This window comes from Chlorocebus sabaeus, chromosome 14 (genome assembly GCF_047675955.1).
Source record: "Chlorocebus sabaeus isolate Y175 chromosome 14, mChlSab1.0.hap1, whole genome shotgun sequence".
Taxonomy (NCBI): domain Eukaryota; kingdom Metazoa; phylum Chordata; class Mammalia; order Primates; family Cercopithecidae; genus Chlorocebus; species Chlorocebus sabaeus.
Genome location: NC_132917.1, coordinates 25,925,231 through 25,943,310, shown reverse-complemented (window position 1 = coordinate 25,943,310; position 18,080 = coordinate 25,925,231). Strand labels below are relative to the sequence as shown.

The 18,080-nt window shown below is 42.8% G+C and overlaps 1 protein-coding gene and 1 pseudogene across 2 annotated transcripts in view; both read right to left on the bottom strand.

Moving 5' to 3' along the window:
• The window catches only part of HADHB (hydroxyacyl-CoA dehydrogenase trifunctional multienzyme complex subunit beta), a 49,578-nt gene that overhangs the window by 21,626 nt on the left and 9,872 nt on the right, over positions 1-18,080 (bottom strand). For both annotated transcript variants that reach the window (XM_007971246.3, XM_007971247.3), the window contains exon 4: positions 6,742-6,841. In XM_007971246.3, the coding sequence (XP_007969437.1) occupies positions 6,742-6,841 (100 nt within the window). The remainder of the gene's footprint in view (positions 1-6,741; positions 6,842-18,080) is intronic.
• On the bottom strand, positions 6,848-18,077 carry LOC103220639 (homeobox protein NANOG pseudogene; annotated as a pseudogene).

Genomic DNA, 18,080 nt, shown 5'->3' with positions numbered 1-18,080 from the left:
ATGCTGCTACAAACACACTTAACTTTACTATCCAAGGCAGTTCATCATTTCAAATGATGAAATAGTATGACTTTGCTATTTGTCATCCTTAAAAATCTAGCAAACCTTAACTCCTACTGAGCTTGCTAAGAATCAAACAAAAATGTTGTCCAATACCTTAATGCTCAGCATAACGCACACTAAATTTTCTTTAAAGTGAAGCCCCACCTTTGGGATCTCTTTTCCTTTAAACATTTTATTTTAAAAGTATATTATTTATTTATTTTGTAATGCCTACAGGGCTACAGGTGATGTATTACGACTTTTGAAGAAACTCTTTGCTTTTAAGTAACTTGAGATTTACCCAAGAATGGAAAGAGGCCGAGCATGGTGGCTCACACCTAGAATCCCAACACTTTGGGAGGCTGAGGTGATATGACTGCCTGAGGCCAGGAGTTCAAGACCAGCCTGGGTAACACAACAAACAAGACCCTGTCTCTACAAAAAATATTAAAAATTAGCCAGGCGTGGTGGCATGGATCTATAGTCCTAGCTACTTGGGAGGCTGAGGTGAGAAGACTGCTTAAGGCCATGAATTTGAGGCTGCTAGGATCACGCCACTGCACTCCAGTCTGGGCAGCAGAGCAAGACCCTGTCTAAATAAATAAATAAGAATTGGAAAAAGAGAGAAGAGTTCCCTTTTTCCCCCTGCTTTTTTTTTTTTGAGACGGAGTTTCACTCTTGTTGTGCAATGGCACAATCTCGGCTCACTGCAACCTCCACCTCCCGGGTTCAAGCAATTCTCCTGCCTCAGCCTCCCAAATAGCTGGGATTACAGGCACCCACCACCATGCCCAGCTGATTTTTGTATTTTTAGTAGAAACGGGGTTTCACCATGTTGGTCAGGCTGGTCTTGAACTCCTGACCTCAGGTGATTCGCCTGCCTTGGCCTCCCAAAGTGCTGGGATTATAGACATGAGCCACCGTGCCCAGCCTTCTCCTGCTTTTTCTAATACTGACATCTTACATAACCATGATATACTTATTAAAACTAAGAAATGAACATCAGCACAATACTATTCACTAAACTACTAACTATCTGAATCTCACCAGTTGTTCCACTAATGTCCTTTTTCTGTTCCAGGATTCAATCCAAGATACCATGTTGCATTTAGTTGTTATACCTCCTTAGTCTCCTTCAATTTGTGACAGTTTCTCAGTCTTGTCTTTCATGACCCTGACACTTTTGAAGACTGGAGTTATGGATTTGGGGGAAGAATATCACAGAGGCAAACTGTATTTCTCTTAGCTTCATATCAGGGGGTATGTGATATCATTGACTTACTACCAGTGATGTCAACGTGATGATTTGGGTCAAGTGATGTCTGCCATTTACTCCACTATAAAGTTACTATTTTTTCCTTCCTTTACTCAATTTGTTAGAAGTGAGTCACTAAGTCTAGCTCACATTCAAGGGAAGAATTAAGTTCCACCTTCCAGTGGCAGGAATAACACAGACTTTGCTGACATATGTCGAAATCATCATAGTAATTGATAAATATTTTGGGGGAGATTCTTTGAGACTATGCAAATATTCTGTTTCTTCTTAACATTTCACCTAATTTTAGCAATCATTTGTAGATCTTGCAGCAAGTATTATGGGGTATTCTAACGGTTATTTATTTTTCCCATTCTTTATTTATTTTTATTTTTTGAGACAGGGTCTCTGTCACTCATACTGGAATGCAGTGGTGCAATCACAGGTCACTGCAGCCTCAAACTCATAGGCTCAAGCGATGCTCCCACTTCGGCCTCCCTTGTAGGTAGGACTACAGGTGTCTGCTACCACACCTGGCTACTTTTTCATTTTTAGTTTTTGCAGAGATGGAGTCTCACTTTGTCTATGCCAGTCTCAAACTCCTGGCCTCAAGCAATCCTCCTACCTCAGCCTCCCAAAGTGCTGGGATTACATGTGTGAACCACTGTATACAGTCCTCCTATATTTATTAATCGAAATTCTTCTGTAAGGAAGACTTGTTCCTTCTCATTTACTCTTTTTTTTTTTTTTTGAGACAGAGTCTCACTCTGTTGCCCAGGCTGGAGTGCACTGGCACAATCTTGGCTCACGGCAACCTCCACCTCCCAGGTTCAAATGATTCTCCTGCCTCAGCCTCCTGAGTAGCTGGTATTACAGGCGCCCGCCACCACACCCAGCTAATTTTTGTATTTTTAGTAGAGACAGGGTTTCACCATGTTGGCCAGGTTGGTCTCTAACTCCTGATCTCAAGTGATCCACCCACCTTGGCCTCCCAAAGTGTATTTATTTATTCATTTATTTATATCAGATTAGATTCATAGGCATTTGTTTTATTCTTTGGGTTATGTTCCAATACTATTGTGATTTATTTTATTGCTCAAATCATTGCAGTTTTGGTGACTGGTAGTTCCTGCAGGTCAGACCTGCGTCTTTTTGACATGGCCCCCCAAACCCCACTTTTTTTTTTTTTTTGAGACGGAGTTTCGCTCTTTTTGCCCAGGCTGGAGTGCAATGGCACTATCTCAGCTCACCACAACCTCCACCTCCTGGGTTCAAGCAATTCTCCTGCCTCAGCCTTCCGAGTAGCTGGGATTACAGGCATGCGCCACCATGCCTGGCTAATTTTGTATTTTTAGTAGAGATGGGGTTTCTCCATGTTGGTCAGGCTGGTCTTGAACTCCCAACCTCAGGTGATCCACCCGCCTCGGCCCCCCAAAGTGCTGGGATTACAGGAGTGAGCCACCGCGCCCGGCCCCCACTTTTTTTTATAAGTACTTCTTTGCTTTCCAGCACTACAAGGTCTCCTTGCTCATCCTGTCTTTTCTCTGGCTCAGTCCTAATCATTCTTCAAAGGAGCTCTGGTTCTTTGTATTGAAGAATGCTGTTTAGAAACCAAGATCTGGGTATGAACTCTATTTATTTATTTGTTTGTTTGTTTAAACATCAAAAATAAATTATTTTTATTTTTAAGTCAGAGATTTAATCATTGGATTAAATAAGAAGATTCATTCTTCAAGTTCCTGAAAATTAGTAAAACTTAAAAACTACAAAATATTTTTACTTTTATTTTCACTCAGAATCACAGAAGAACCATGAGTAGTTTTCCAAATTTTTCATAGGTAAACCCAGTTTCCTCAAATTTAAAACAGAATTATTTGGGGAAAAGTCATGTGCCAGTTTGAAAATGCCTAAGCCATAAAGCCATAAGCCATAAATTATTTACCATTTACAATCCCTTTTTTTTTTTTTAAGAGAGTCTTGCCCCGTCACCAAGACTGGAGTGCAGTGGTGCAATGTGCCTCCTGGGCTCAAGGGATCCTCCCACCTCAGCCTCCCAAGTAGCTGGGATTACAGGCACACACCACCATGCCTGGCTAATTTTTGTATTTTTAGTAGAGATGGGGTCTTGCCATGTTGGCCAGGCTGGTCTCAAACACCTGACTTCAGGTGATCTGCCCGCCTTGGCCTCCCAAAGTGCTGGGATTACAGGCATGAGCCACTGCGCCCGGCCCCAGACTAGGTTTATCATTTCCAGCCAACTTATCATTTACAATCTTTATTCTCATACTCTTACACTCCTCTACCTGAATGATTGATAGACTTCTGAATTCCACTGCTAGACTCTATTCCCAGGAGTGCTTCCCAAATGCCCCCACCCATAAGAACCTGGCCTTCCAAATAACACTCAAGTTGAAAGCAACGTTTCTGCAAATTAAACAGAAAAATACTTTTTCCACTTAGAAAATGATCTTCTATTAGAGAAGACTTATTTGGCACCTCAATCCTAACATCAATAATGTAAAAATTGTTGTCCTTATAAATTTTCCCTCTATGTTATTATTATTAATTTTTCTTGTTTTAAGAGACAAGGTCTCGCTCTGTCACCCAGGTTGAAATGCAATAGCATAGCTCATATACGATCACAGCCCACTGCAGCCTCAAACTCCTGGGCTCAAGCAACACTCCTGCCAGTCTCCCAAGTAGCTGGGACTAGGGGCATGCACCACTATGCCTGGCTAATTAAAACACCTTTTCCCTTCTTTTTTTGTAGCGATAGGACTGGCAGGTGGGGGTGAGGAGGGGTTGGGGGTAGGTGTCTAGTTATGTTGCTCATAGCTCAAGCCGGTCTCAAACTCCTGGCCTCAAACAATTCTCCCGCCTCGGCCTCCCAAAGCACTGGAATTATAGGTGTGAGCCACTGCACCGGGCCTCTAATGTTATTTTTTAGTGACTTTTGTTCTTCACATGAATATTGCCTTAAAATACTTTTTATTCTCTCTTCCCTATTCACTATCATTTCTTACATTACTCAAAGACTTTCTCCTTTGAACCACTAGATTGCTCATGAACTGCCTTCTTTCTCAACCAGAATCCTGAATTAAACTAAAACACAATACACAACAAAGAAAGGAACAACCCAATGTTAATTTGGTAAATACCTCAAATTAAACTTCATGCAAATACTAATCATCAAATGTTTAATAAAAGTAAATGAAACAGTTGAGTATGTTTGGGTTTGTTTTTTTCTTGTTTGTTTTGTTGTGCTTTTTTTTGAGATGGAGTCTCGCTCTGACGCCCAGGCTGGAGTGCAGTAGCGCAATCTCAGCTCACTGCAACCTCCACCTCCCAGGTTCAAGCGATTCTCCTGCCTCAGCTTCCCAAGTAGCTAGGACTACAGGCATGCACCACCACACCCAGCTAATTTTTGTATTTCTAGTAGAGATGGGGTTTTGCCATACTGGCCAGGCTGGTCTCGAACTCCTAACCTCAGGTGATCCACCTGCCTTCGCCTCCCAAAGTGCTGGGATTACAGGCGTGAGCCACTGAACCTGGTCTGTTTGTATTTTTTAACAGCTAGTAAAACAGTTAGTATCGAACACCTACATAATATATACATGATCCTTACAAAAAAAGAGTCTTCCTAGCCAAGAACTTTCATGTATTGATGGAACTTTCTTTTTCTATTTTATTGCTGCAGAGTAAAAGGAGGACACCATCTTCTTCCTGCTTCTAAAGCCTTCTGATTCTTACTTTCACTGTTGTGTCAGTACAGGAAAGAGATTATAGAAACATTGTTAAGTGGATTACTATATTGATAAAATAGGATGAATAAAGAAACGTCACTACCATTTACTTATAGCATTACTTTTTTTTTTTTTTTTTTTTGAAACAGGGTCTCGCTTTGTTGCCCAGGCTGGAGTACAGCGGTGCGATCTCAGCTCACTGCAGCCTCCACCTCTTGGGTTCATGAGATTCTCATGCCTTAGCGTCTGGTGTAGCTGGGACTACAGGTGCATACCACCACACCCAGTTAATTTTTGTATTTTCAGTAGAGACAGGGTTTTGCCATGAACTCCTACCCTCAAGTGATCCACCCACCTTGGCCTCCCAAAGTGTTGGGATTACAGGCATGAGCCACGTGCCTGGCCATCTTATAGCATTACTTCTATTAGAAAATATATTTACAGGTCCCAAACTGTCTGTTTAAAAATGAACCTTTGTTCATTTTTATATGTGTGTATATGTATATACATATACATATATATCATCCTATATACATATACACACACACGTGTATCTTTCATAAGTCACTGCACATTATACATAATACTGTGCACCTTGCTTTTTTTGGGGGGCGGGGGGAGGGGATAGGGTCTTGCTGTCACCCAGGCTGGAGTGTAGGTAGTAGCATGATCACAGCTCACTGCAGCCTTGACCTCCCAGGCTCAAGTGATCTTCCCACCTCAGCCTCCAGCCTCCAGAGTAGCTGAGACTACAGGTGTGTACCACCATGCCCAGCTAATATTTTTTATTTTCTGTAGAGACAAGGTCTTGCTATGTTACCCAGGCTGGTCTTAAACTCCTGGGCTCAAGCAATCCTCTTGCCTTGGCTTCCCAAAGTGCTGGGATTACAGGTGTGAGCCACTGCACCCGGCCTGCACCTTGCTTTTTACACTTAACATATCTTCAAGATCTTAGGTCTTCCATATTAGTATATAAAGATAGGTCTCATTATTTTTAACAGATGCCTAACATTCTGCAGCATTTTTTTAAAGCTGGCAACTACCTATTCAAAATATAAACACTAAAACAATCTAAACATAATAGAATGAACAGTTTAAACTTTGTTATCAAAGTCCATTACCAGCTTTTGGATAGACTAACCTTCACTCGGGGACAGAAAAGAAGCATAAAAGGCCAAGGAGAAGGGCAATTTTGATCTAGGGAATTCTGGAGCTGGTCTAGGATCATTCTTGTCCCATACACTTGAGGTTGTGCTATGCGAGGGGTTTGGACCAGCCCTATCAACTCCAATTTTACTAATTTCCAGGAGGCCAAACCAGTGGATTATATAGGCCCTTCGGAATGCCCATGGCCCATTATCTTCAGCACTCAAACTTCTGAGGAGGCACAGAGACGATGTCCTTTTCTCCAGAAAAGGAAAGGACAGCTCTGTTGGAAGCAAGCTATCTGGACCTCTAGGCTTTCAAAATAGAGCTATTTCAAGTAATACTACACTAGGCTTATTCACGAGAAGGATAAAAAACAAATGTTGCCATATTATTTCACTCCTGTCTTGACTTATTCTATATTAATTTCATGGGACTGCTATCCAAATATTAGTCCACTAACAATATCATTACCTACTGGGTTACATTTACAAAGACTACCTTTGAAAGTGTCTTAAAAGAAGGAAAAAAATAATATGATCATGTCATACTTACGAAGTGCCGGACAGCAAAAATGGAGTGCGAACACCATCCACCACCACAACATTCCTTATATTGGGTTTGGCTAACGTCTTCTTCGTTTTGGTCTGGACAGCTTTAAGATAAAGTTTTTAAAAAAACTACTAATTAAAATATATAAGTCTGATTACTTTTACTTTTTTTTTTTTTTTTTAAGCTGGAGTCTCGCTCTGTCACCCAGGCTGGAGTGCAATGGTGCGATCTCGGCTCACTGCAACCTCTGCCTCCTGGATTCAAGCAATTCTCCTGCCTCAACCTCCCGAGTAGCTGGGATTATAGGCACCTGCCATCATGCCTGGCTAATTTTTGTATTTTTGTAGAGATGGGTTTTCACCATGTTGGCCAGGCTGGTCTCAAACTCCTGACCTTAGGTGACGTGCCCGCCTCAGCCTCCCAAACTGCTGGGATTACAGACGTGAGCCACCATGCCCGGCCTACTTTTACATCTTTTAAGACAGTCATTTTAAGAATTATTACATCATTAATGCCAACCTGCATTTACCATTTACTAAACCACTTTAAATTTTTTTCAAAAAAAGGCTAAGAAACTGACTAGCATTTGTAAGTTTCTACATAATATTTAAGATAAAGCTTATATCCAATGATGAGGGAATTTATGCCATTAACAAAATAGTTCATTTTTATTAAGTGTTTGACAACCTATATCATTAGAAGTAACCAAATTTACATGCAAATCTACCCTTAATATTAGAAGTTGCAATGACTGATATTGTTCACTCTTCACATAGCTTGATGTTCTTACCTTTCTATGTGGAAATAAAGGGCCCTTGGATGGTGACTTGCTATTCTGCAAAAACCCACATGCCTAAATACTTTTTAATCTCAAAAAAGCAAACTTCCTTTAGGTTTCTTTTCTTTTTCTTTTCTTTTTTTTAATGTTTAAGCTGCATATTTACTCATTGAAACACTATGTAAAATAAGGGTAAAATCAACTAAAGGAAAAACAGTTGTTTGATTTATTTGTACTTAAATTGACTAAAGTAGTACTAATGTCATTATGATGCAGCAAATATAAGACCTCTTTCTACAAAGATTAGCATAACCAACAAATTAGGGGATATAGTACAACTGAGCCAAAAAGGGTGAGGAAATCAATTAACCGTTTACCTCAATGGTTTTTAAAAAATAAGCAAAGCCTCCCAATCCCAAACAATAGGAGTATCTTCATCACACCAATTTGTACTTGTATTTCTTATTCTTGAGGTTAGATTCTAAACCCTAAAGATATCCAAACTAGTATTAGATCTACTTATCTATAGCCAGAGACAGCTTTTATCATGTTGTCCTTAGCAGCCAAAGTTATTAAAATGTCTTTTCTCCAGGAAGATCCAATAGGAAAAAAAGAAACCTCTCTGATTAGGCTCCAACCATACTCCACCCTCCATCAAATTGACTGGATAGACATAATGGAAACCGGAACACGTGGTTTCCAAACAAGAAAAATCCTATCAGGGAGGGGAGGAGGGGAGAGGAAGGTTCAGCCAGTGCCCAGACTGAAATTGAGTAATATCAATTTTACTCATCTTCACATATCTTCAGGTTGCACGTTCGTGGAGTAGTTTAGGAATAAATCCATGGTTTGTGGAGTACTAAAATACCTAGTCGTCTGCTGTATTACATTAAGGCCTTCCCCAGCAGCTTCCAAGGCAGCCTCCAAGTCACTGGCAGGAGAATTTGGCTGGAACTGCAAGCAGGACTGCAGAGATTCCTCTTCAAAGTCATAGAAGGCACTGTTCCAGGCCTGATTGTTCCAGGACTGGGTGCACCAGGTCTGAGTGTTCCAGGAGTGGTTGCTCCAGGGTGGGACATTCTGGGTCTGGTTGCTCCAGGATGAACTGTTGCAGGTCTGGTTGCTCCACATCGGAAGGTTCCCAGTCGGGTTCACCAGGCATCCCTGGTGGTAGGAAGAGTAGAGGCTGGGGTAGGTAGGTGCTGAGGCCTTCTGAGTCACACCATTGGTATTCTTTGGCCAGTTGTTTTTCAGCCACTTCTTAGATTTCATTCTCTGGTTCTGGAACTAGGTCTTCACCTGTTTGTAGCAGAGGTTCAGGATGTTGGAAAGTTCTTGCATCTGCTGGAGGCTGAGGTATCTCTGTCTCTGAAATCTATCATTGAGTACACAAAGCTGGGCGGAAGAGAACACAGTTCTGGCCTTCTGTTTCTTGACGGGGACCTTGTCTTCCTTTTTTGTGGCACTATTCTCTGCAGCAGTAGGTTGTTTGCCTTTGGGACTGGTGGAAGAATCGGGGCTCTCCTGAATAAGCAGATCCATGGAGGAAGGAAGAGGAGAGACAATCTCCATGTGAGGCATCTCAGCAGAAGACATTTGCAAGGATGGATAGTTTTCTTCAGGCCCACAAATCACAGGCATAGGTGAAGATTCTTTACCGTTGGATGCTTCGAAGCAAGGCAAGCTTTGGGGACAAGCTGGATCCACACTTAGTTTCCTTTAGTTTGGTCTCTTGTCTATCCCTCCTCCCAGGTAGTCGACTTCTGACTTTTTCCCTCTGGCTCTTTAGCTTCTTCTAAAGTCTGGTGATATTGTCATGTCTTTCAAGACTACTCTGTGCCCAACTTGTGTGTGTGTGTGTTTCACATTCTTCACCAAGGAAACCCTTTAGGTTTCTTAAATTAAAGAATAAAATATAAATACGTGCCTGTGGTTTTTTAAAAAAGTAAATAATACTAAACTATGGAGAGTAAAAACTAAAGTTCCCTCTTTATGCTTTCGCCTACCACACTATTTTCTTCTGAGAGGTAAAGTCTGTTTATTTGGTGCATACACTTACAAATCTTTTCTTTTAGTGCATTTACATGCATATACTTGTACGTTACATATACCTTGTTGGCTTAACAATATAGCTGGAAGAACATTCCGTGTTAATATATCAAAATCTAGTTCACTATTTTCTTGTTGTTGTTAATGTTGGAATTTACCTACTCTATCATTATTCCTTCATTATCAGAGATAGAAAAAAATTCTAAATTACTGGGAATACAATGTCGACAACGACCTTACCACACCTGTTAATGTCACAGAGAAATATTTATAGTAAACATCTACAACCAACTTTAAAGAAATATTAGTCAGAGTTAATAGTCATGATAAAATAGGGCATAAAGATGACCCTGGCAGCATTCATGGAGATGTGCTGCTGGTGAAGGAGATAAACGGAACAAGGAGGTAAGCGAAGAGACTGTGGCAAACCCAAGTATGTGGCGCAAAAGGCCAGGATAAAGGCAGTATCAACATGAGTAGAGAGGATGTTTATAAAGGAAAACAAGGTATGCTGGCAACCAATCAGATATAGAAAGAAAGGAAACAGGAAAACAGGATTATAAAGGAAGCTTTGAGACTAAGAATACTTAGCTACCTGAAACAAAATGAGAACTGGTTTTGGGGAAAAGAAGGGGACTTAATTATTATTATTATTTTTTTTGAGACGATGTCTCGCTCTGTCGCCAAGGCTGGAGTGCTGTGGCACAATCTCGGCTAACTGCAATCTCCACTTCCCAGGTTTAAGCAATTCTCCTGCCTCAGCCTCCCGAGCAGTTGGGATTACAGGTGCATGCCACCACACCCAGCTAGTTTTTACATTTTTAGTAACGATGGGGTTTCACCTTGTTTGCCAGGCTGGTCTTGAACTCCTGACCTCAAGTGATTCGCACACCTTGGCTTCCTAAAGTGTTGGGATTACAGGCGTAAGCCACTGTGCCCGGCCTCATTTTTAAACTCACTAACTTTGAGGTGACAGAGACATCCAGGTGGATATGTTAACTACACAGTTAGCTAGAAGATGCAAAGCAAAACCTCTGAAGAGAAATGAGTGTAGATTAGAAAGTCATGAAATATTGAAACTCAGAATACAGAAAGAAAGCAGAGATGTATTTTGCAACGCCTGTTCTCCCACAGCCCCCTCTATTTCTTTTATTTTTAAATTTCTTTTTTCCTCTTTAACAATAAAAGATGCTTTTTTTGTTTGTTTGGGTGTGGGGGGGGTGTTTGTTGTGTTGTTGTTGTTTTGGACATCCCACAGCCCCCTCTAAAGAGAGTTGCCCCGCTTACAGTCCCTGCCAAAGGGGAAGCCATAGGCACATCCCTAAGTCAATATAAAAACTGATCAGATCCAGAGTATGTACTGGACTCACCAACGATCCATCTATATAGGAGCCAACCACAAACCAGTGTCATTTACCTACAAGTGATCAGTTGTGCTAGTCAGATTCTCTCTCTAGGCAAAGAAGCACGGAAAGAAATGCAAAATTAGTTGAAGCTGAAAAGATGTCACGAGGAAGAATCAGGGCGATGGTAAATTGACGTCATTCATAAGTTAGTCTGTAAACTGTAAGTGAGCAAATAAGCCAGCCAGAAGGAAGAATGATAGAAGCAGAAAGACCAGGAAAGGGACATACCGTGTGGGGCATGAGAGAGACAAAGTAGCTAGCCCCTAGAACTGCTTGCTTGGTTCCTAACGCCTTTCCAGCTGTAGTACACACAAACCTTCTCATCCTTAACCTGAGGGTCCATTACTACAACAAAAAGACACTTAGCTTTGTGATGTCCCTACAATGAGAAGGCTGAGGGAAGATGCAAGACAAACAGTAACTTGAGAGGTAGTAGGAGAATCAAGAGAGAACGGTATAAAAGATCAAAGGCAGGAGAGTGTCAAGGAGAACAAGATGGTCAAATGCATTGGTCCTCAAGGAGAAGAATCCTAATTTCAGTAGACTGAAAACAGGCCACTAAATGTGAAGATTTGCAGACTATTCATGACTGACCTTGCAGGTGACAGGTCCAATGGTATGCCATCATGTCATTCCACATTTTAAAACCTAACCAAGCCAGGCGTGGTGGCTCATGCCTGTAATCTCACCACTTTGGGAGGCCGAGGCGGGCAGATCACGAGGTCAGGAGTTCAAGATCAGCCTGGCCAACATAGTGAAACTCTGCCTCTACTAAAAATACAAAAATTGGGGCCGGGCGCGGTGGCTCAAGCCTGTAATCCCAGCACTTTGGGAGGCCGAGACGGGCGGATCACGAGGTCAGGAGATCGAGACCATCCTGGCTAACACGGTGAAACCTCGTCTCTACTAAAAAATACAAAAAACTAGCGGGGCGTGGTGGCGGGCGCCTGTAGTCCCAGCTACTTGGGAGGCTGAGGCAGGAGAATGGCGTGAACCCGGGAGGCGGAGCTTGCAGTGAGCTGAGATCCAGCCACTGCACTCCAGCCTGGGCAACAGAGCGAGACTCCGTCTCCAAAAAAAAAAAAAAAAAAATTGGATGGCACAGGGGTACGTGCCTATAATCCCAGCTACTGGGGAGGCTGAGGCAGAAGAATGGCTTGAACCCAGGAGGTGGAGGTTGCCGTAAGCTGAGATCTTGCCACTGCACTCCAGCCTGGGTGACAGGGCAAGACTCTGTCTCAAAACAAACAAACAAACAAAACTAACCATATATTCCTTTTATACACTTTTAGATAAATTTCAAATTCTTAACTCTTCTAACAAACAGCCTGCTTTACTTGGTTCCACCTTAACTATCCAGAAGTATTTTCCACTACTTCTCAAAATAGAACAAGATGAGCCAGCCCCCAGTCCTTTAGAGCTTTGCTCAGGTCAGCCTCCTTGCCTTTACTTATGGACCTCCCATCTGCCTGGTCCCTTTTTTGCCCATCTAATTCTTAACCTCTCTCTTGGGCCTCGTTCACATTCTATCTCCTAGTAAAGCCTTCCCTGATAACAACAGTTACTGAGGGTTCCTGCCTCTAAACCTCTGGGCAACCTCTAGGGCATACTGGCCATTCCAAATAATTTAGCATATTATAAAGTAATTAAACTAACTCTACAAGCCACATTTTAAAAATATTCATTATTATATGTAGGAGATCAGTCAGAGTGGTGGGAGAAACTATAGGGAAAGGTGCAGGCCTTCCGAAAGGTCAGAAGGTTCTGCAGAGCCCCAGGGAGGAAGAGCTGAAGGCAGTTGTTCTATCACCCTGAGGCAGAGGGCAAGAAGTAGGTACAAGGGAGTGTAGGGGAATGTATCTTAAACTAGCTTATTTATTTATGTTGACCAGGGGCTGATCTTTGATCACCCATGCAAGATGTTCCTGGAAGGGGAACAATAAATGTTAGTTACCCATAGATTGTGTTTGCTCCAGGCTTTCATCATTGTGCCTATACTGAATGAAAGCAAGCAGCTCCAGCTCCTCGGGCTGCTGCACTTTGGCCACTAGAGCCAGGCAGACCCCTAGCTGGTCTTACACTGCATACCTGTGTCTGAGTACTCATTTCATGTGTCAGTTGGCCAGGGTCTGCAGGACAGACCTGGCAGGTGGTGCCCCATGTGAGGCATGCTGCAATGGATCCTGACAGAACCCTCAAAAATGAAGGTGAAGTGACTGGGCAGTAAGTAATTGGTGCCCGCTCAAGATTTCCAAGTCTGAGGGGATTTTCAAGCTAGGCTTTCATCACGGGACATGATGTTTCATCATGGTGAGAGACAGGACTAACTAGATTTCCTAGGCCAACTAAGAATTCCTAAGCCTAGCTAGAGAAGGTGACTGTACCCACCTTTAAACACAGGGCTTGTAACTCAGCTCACACCTGACCAATCAATCAGGTAGTAAAGAGGGCTCACTAAAATACCAATTAGGTTAAAAGCAGGAGGTAAAGAAATACTCAAATCATCTATCATCTGAGAGCACAGGAGGAGGGACAGTGATTGGGATATAAACCCCAGGCATTTGAGCAGGGAGGGGCAACCCCCTTTGGGTCCCCTCCCCTTATATGGGAGCTCTGTTTTCACTCTATTAAATCTTGCACACTCTTCTGGTCCGGCTTGAGCTGAGCTTTTGCTCACCATCCACCACTGCTGCTCGCTGCTGTCACAGACCCGCCGTTGACTTCCACCCCTCCGGATCAGGCAGGGTGTCCACTGCGTTTCTTTGTTTTGTTTTTTTGGTTTTTTTTTTGAGACGGAGTCTCGCTCTGTCGCTCAGGCTGGAGCGCAGTGGCCGGATCTCAGCTCACTGCAAGCTCCGCCTCCCGGGTTTACGCCATTCTCCTGCCTCAGCCTCCCGAGTAGCTGGGACTACAGGCGCCCGCCACCTTGCCCAGCTCGTTTTTTGTATTTTTTAGTAGAGACGGGGTTTCACCATGTTAGCCAGGATGGTCTCGATCTCCTTACCTCGTGATCCGCCCATCTCGGCCTCCCAAAGTGCTGGGATTACAGGCTTGAGCCACCACGCCCGGCCTCCGCTCTGTTCCTGATCCGGTGAGGCAACCAGTGCCCTTCCCGTTCAGGCTAGAGGCTCGCCATTGTTCCTATGCAGCTAAGTGCCCAGGTTCATCCTAATCAAGCTGAACACTAGTCGCTGGGTTCCACGGTTCTCTTCCATGACCCACGGCTTCTAATAGAGCTATAACACTCACCGCATGGCCCGAGGTTCCATTCCTTGGAATCTGCGAGGCCAAGCACCTCAGGTCAGAGAAAAAAGGCTTGCTGCCATCTTGGGAGTGGCCTGCCCCATCTTGGGAGCTCTAAGAACAAAGGCCCACCGGTAACAATGGCACATGAGTTAGCTCAACAGCAACAATATGTAAAAGTATTGAAACAGCTGCTTAAAGCTAGCAGAGCCTCGGTTTCAGAGGCTCAATTAAGGGACCTAATGCAAACTGCTGTTTTCCATAACCCATGGTTCCCAGAAGAAAGCACACTAGACCTAGAGTTCTGGGAACAAGTCGGAAGAAACCTTTTTTTTTTTTTTTTAGACAGAGTCTTGCTCTGTAGCCCAGGCTAGAGTACAGCAACACAATCTCGGCTCACTGCAAGCTCCACCTCTGGGGTTCACACCATTCTCCTGCCTCAGCCTCCCAAGTAGCTGGGACTACAGGCGCCCACCACCACACCTGGCTAATTTTTTGTATTTTTAGTAGAGACGGGGTTTCACCGGGTTAGCCAGGATGGTCTCGATCTCTTGACCTTGTGATCCGCCTGCCTCGGCCTCCCAAAGTGCTGGGATTACAGGCGTGAGCCACCACGCCCAGCCACAAGTGGGAAGAAATCTTAAATGACATCGTGCACAAGGGGAACAGGTCCCAGTAACATCTTTAACGTTGTAGACCTTAGTTAGGGCTGCTTTGGCCCTGCTCTACACAGAAGAGCCTAAAAAGGGAAGGGAAGAGGAACCATCACCTACCTTACCACCTTCTCCTCCTCCCTCAGCCCCACCATTACTAGGTAAAGGTGCCACAGAGGAGACAGAGGTTTTTCCTGAGCCCCCTCCCCCAATAAACTGGGAAGAAAACAATGGATATACTACAGTTATGGGACCCTGTCTTAGGCAAGCAGCATTAGAAGGGGAGCTCTTGGCCGGGATCGGTGGCTCACGCCTGTAATCCCAGCACTTTGGGAGGCCAAGGTGAGTGGATCACGCAGTCAGGAGATCGAGACTATCCTGGCTAACATGGTGAAACCACATCTCTACTAAAAGTACAAAAAATTAGCTAGGCATGGTGGTGGGCACCTGTAGTCCCAGCTACGCAGGAGGCTGAGGCAGGAGAATGGTGAGAACCCAGGAGGCGGAGCTTGCAGTGAGCCGAGGTCACACCACTGTACTCCAGCCTGGGCAACAGAGCAAGACTCCGTCTCAAAAAAAAAAAAGAAAAAAGAAAAGAAGGGGAGCTCTTAGCCTGCCCAGTGATGCAAAATCAACAAGGCAATCAGGTACATGAACCCATTACTTTCAATTATAAAGAAATAAGAGAAAGCATTAGAGAAAACAGAGCCGCTAGCACATTTACGAGAGGACTGATTGAGGCCATAGCAGACAACTACCATATGACCCCTTTCTAATAATGGCCAATTATGTATTCAATAGTCACCTAAGGACTCTCGTTCTGCCTCATGTGCGCACTGGCTCCTAAGCACATCAAAATTTTCTGAAGGGCAACACAATACAGCTCCATTTTATATATTCTACAGTACTCTGGGCACACAACAGTAATGAATTATAAGAATCTGAATTGGGAGCTAAAATATCTGGGTTGTAGGCCTACTCTGCCACGATTTTCTTATTTGCAAATATTAGAGCTGAACTAGATGACCTCAAAGGCTCTGCCCAACTCCAAAACCTACAATTCAATGGCTGACTGATATACATTCTACACTCTTTAAAAACAATTAAAATCAAAGAAGATAATAAGTGTGTCATGTATTATACAACTATTATACACGTGTGTGTGTATATATATATACAGAGAGACAGGCATCTATACATAGACATAACCATCAAATCAGTCAAAATTTCCAACAGGCACTTACATTTCCAGTCCATCAGATGACTAAAAACATCCACAAATTCTGTATCCCTCTATTTTAATTCCTTCATCCTAACAGCTCTGTCAAGAAGAGATATTCACACGATCTTCAAGAGGAATTAATTATAAAATTACTGCAATCTTCAAAACAGAATGCCAGTTAAAACAAAAAAAGTTACTGCAACCTAAAACCTGCTGAGCCCAGGCACATGCCTGCTTCCACCCTCAAAGCAGCTGGCCACTTCCCATTGTTTTATCATTTGCCTTCTGGTACCACTATCATCATCAGCATTAATGCAAATTACTTGTGGGACACTGTGTTATATTTGCGGAACACTGTGTTATACACTGGGGATACCAAAAAGCTAGACTCACAGGGCTTACAATACATTTAGGGAGACAGAAACATCAGGAACAGTTACAGAGCAATATAAGGAATAGTTTAAACACCAGATACATGGTTTCCTCTGCTGGTATTCAGAATGACCTTCTCCCACTTGGCAAGGATCAGGTCTATTTGTGTGACTTTGCAAAGCAAAGACCTGGGTCAACATTAGAATTAGGGAAAAGGCAAAACAAGACAGACAGGAATTATTTATGGGGGTACTACAAACCTATATATTAGTTAGAATGTAAAGGCCACAGGAAAAATATTTGTTATATGACAACATGAAACTTCTGTAGTTGGGATTAGGCAATAATAGAAAAATACCATCTTGCACTTATAGTGAATTTACAGTTTTTAAAGTGCTTTGAGATATAACTATATGAGGCTGATAAGACAAGACTTATTATATATTTCTTTTATAGATGAAGAAACTAAGCACAGGGAAGTAAAGTGACCAGTTCAAGGCCACATGGCCCAAAAAGAGGTAGAACTGGAAGAGAATACAGGTCCTCTGAATCCTGGGAACCAAATCCCAGGATTTTTTCTTTTCTTTTCTTTTCTTTTTTTGAGCCGGAGTCTCGCTCTGTCACCCAGGCTGGAGTGCAGTGGTGTGATCTCGGCTCACTGCAAGCTCCGCCTCCTGGGTTCAAAGATTCTTGTGTCTCAGCCTCCCAAGTAGCTGGGACTACAGGCGTGCGCCACCACGCCCAGCTAATTTTTGTATTTTTAGTAGAGATAGGGTTTCGCCATGTTGACCAAGCTGGTCTCAAACTCCTGACCTCAGGTGATCCACCTGCCTCAGCCTCCCAAAGTGCTGGGATTACAGGCGTGAGCCCCCACACCCAGCCTGGAAGATATTTTTTCTATTAAGTTATTATACAAGTAGAAATACCATAATAAAACCAAAATCAAAGGCATGGGTCCATACAGAATCTAGGCAAGGAGAAAAATGTTAAGAATTTGACAGGGTGTTTTTAGCACTAGCCTGGGAAGATACAAACCTACAGTACATTCTACAAAAATCTGCAGTAAAGAAGCCTAATTTATTGGGTTTACTGAGGGTGTAAATGACCATATAAAATCAACACATTTCCTTACTCTTTTATTTCATACTAACTAAACAACTTTCTGTTATTACTAGTTCCCTAATCACTTCTATTTCAGGAATGGGCCCTCTTGCACATGGGAGAAGATATTCATCAATAGAGAAGCATTTCACAAATTGCAAATTTAAAAAGTTAACTTTTGGTTCCATAACAGGTCTCAAGAGCATTTGTAAGCCATTCATCTCCAGGATGGCCAGCAAGAGGATAAATAAACTGACCAGCGAGGTTTATGGAACCTCCATGACTCCAGCAGGTTCAAATCCCAGAAAACAGTCTCCTGTCAACAACCTCAAGCCTAATCCTAAATAAGGTAGTATCACTATTGATTGGCCCTATAATTTTTTAATTCGAAGGCAACAGAGATTTCATGTTGCTCATAAAAAGGGGAGAATTAGCAAATCAGTTTTGGTTTTTATTCAGAGTTCACAGACTATAGAATCTGGAATCTACCATTGAAATCAGAAATGTTTATTTTACAA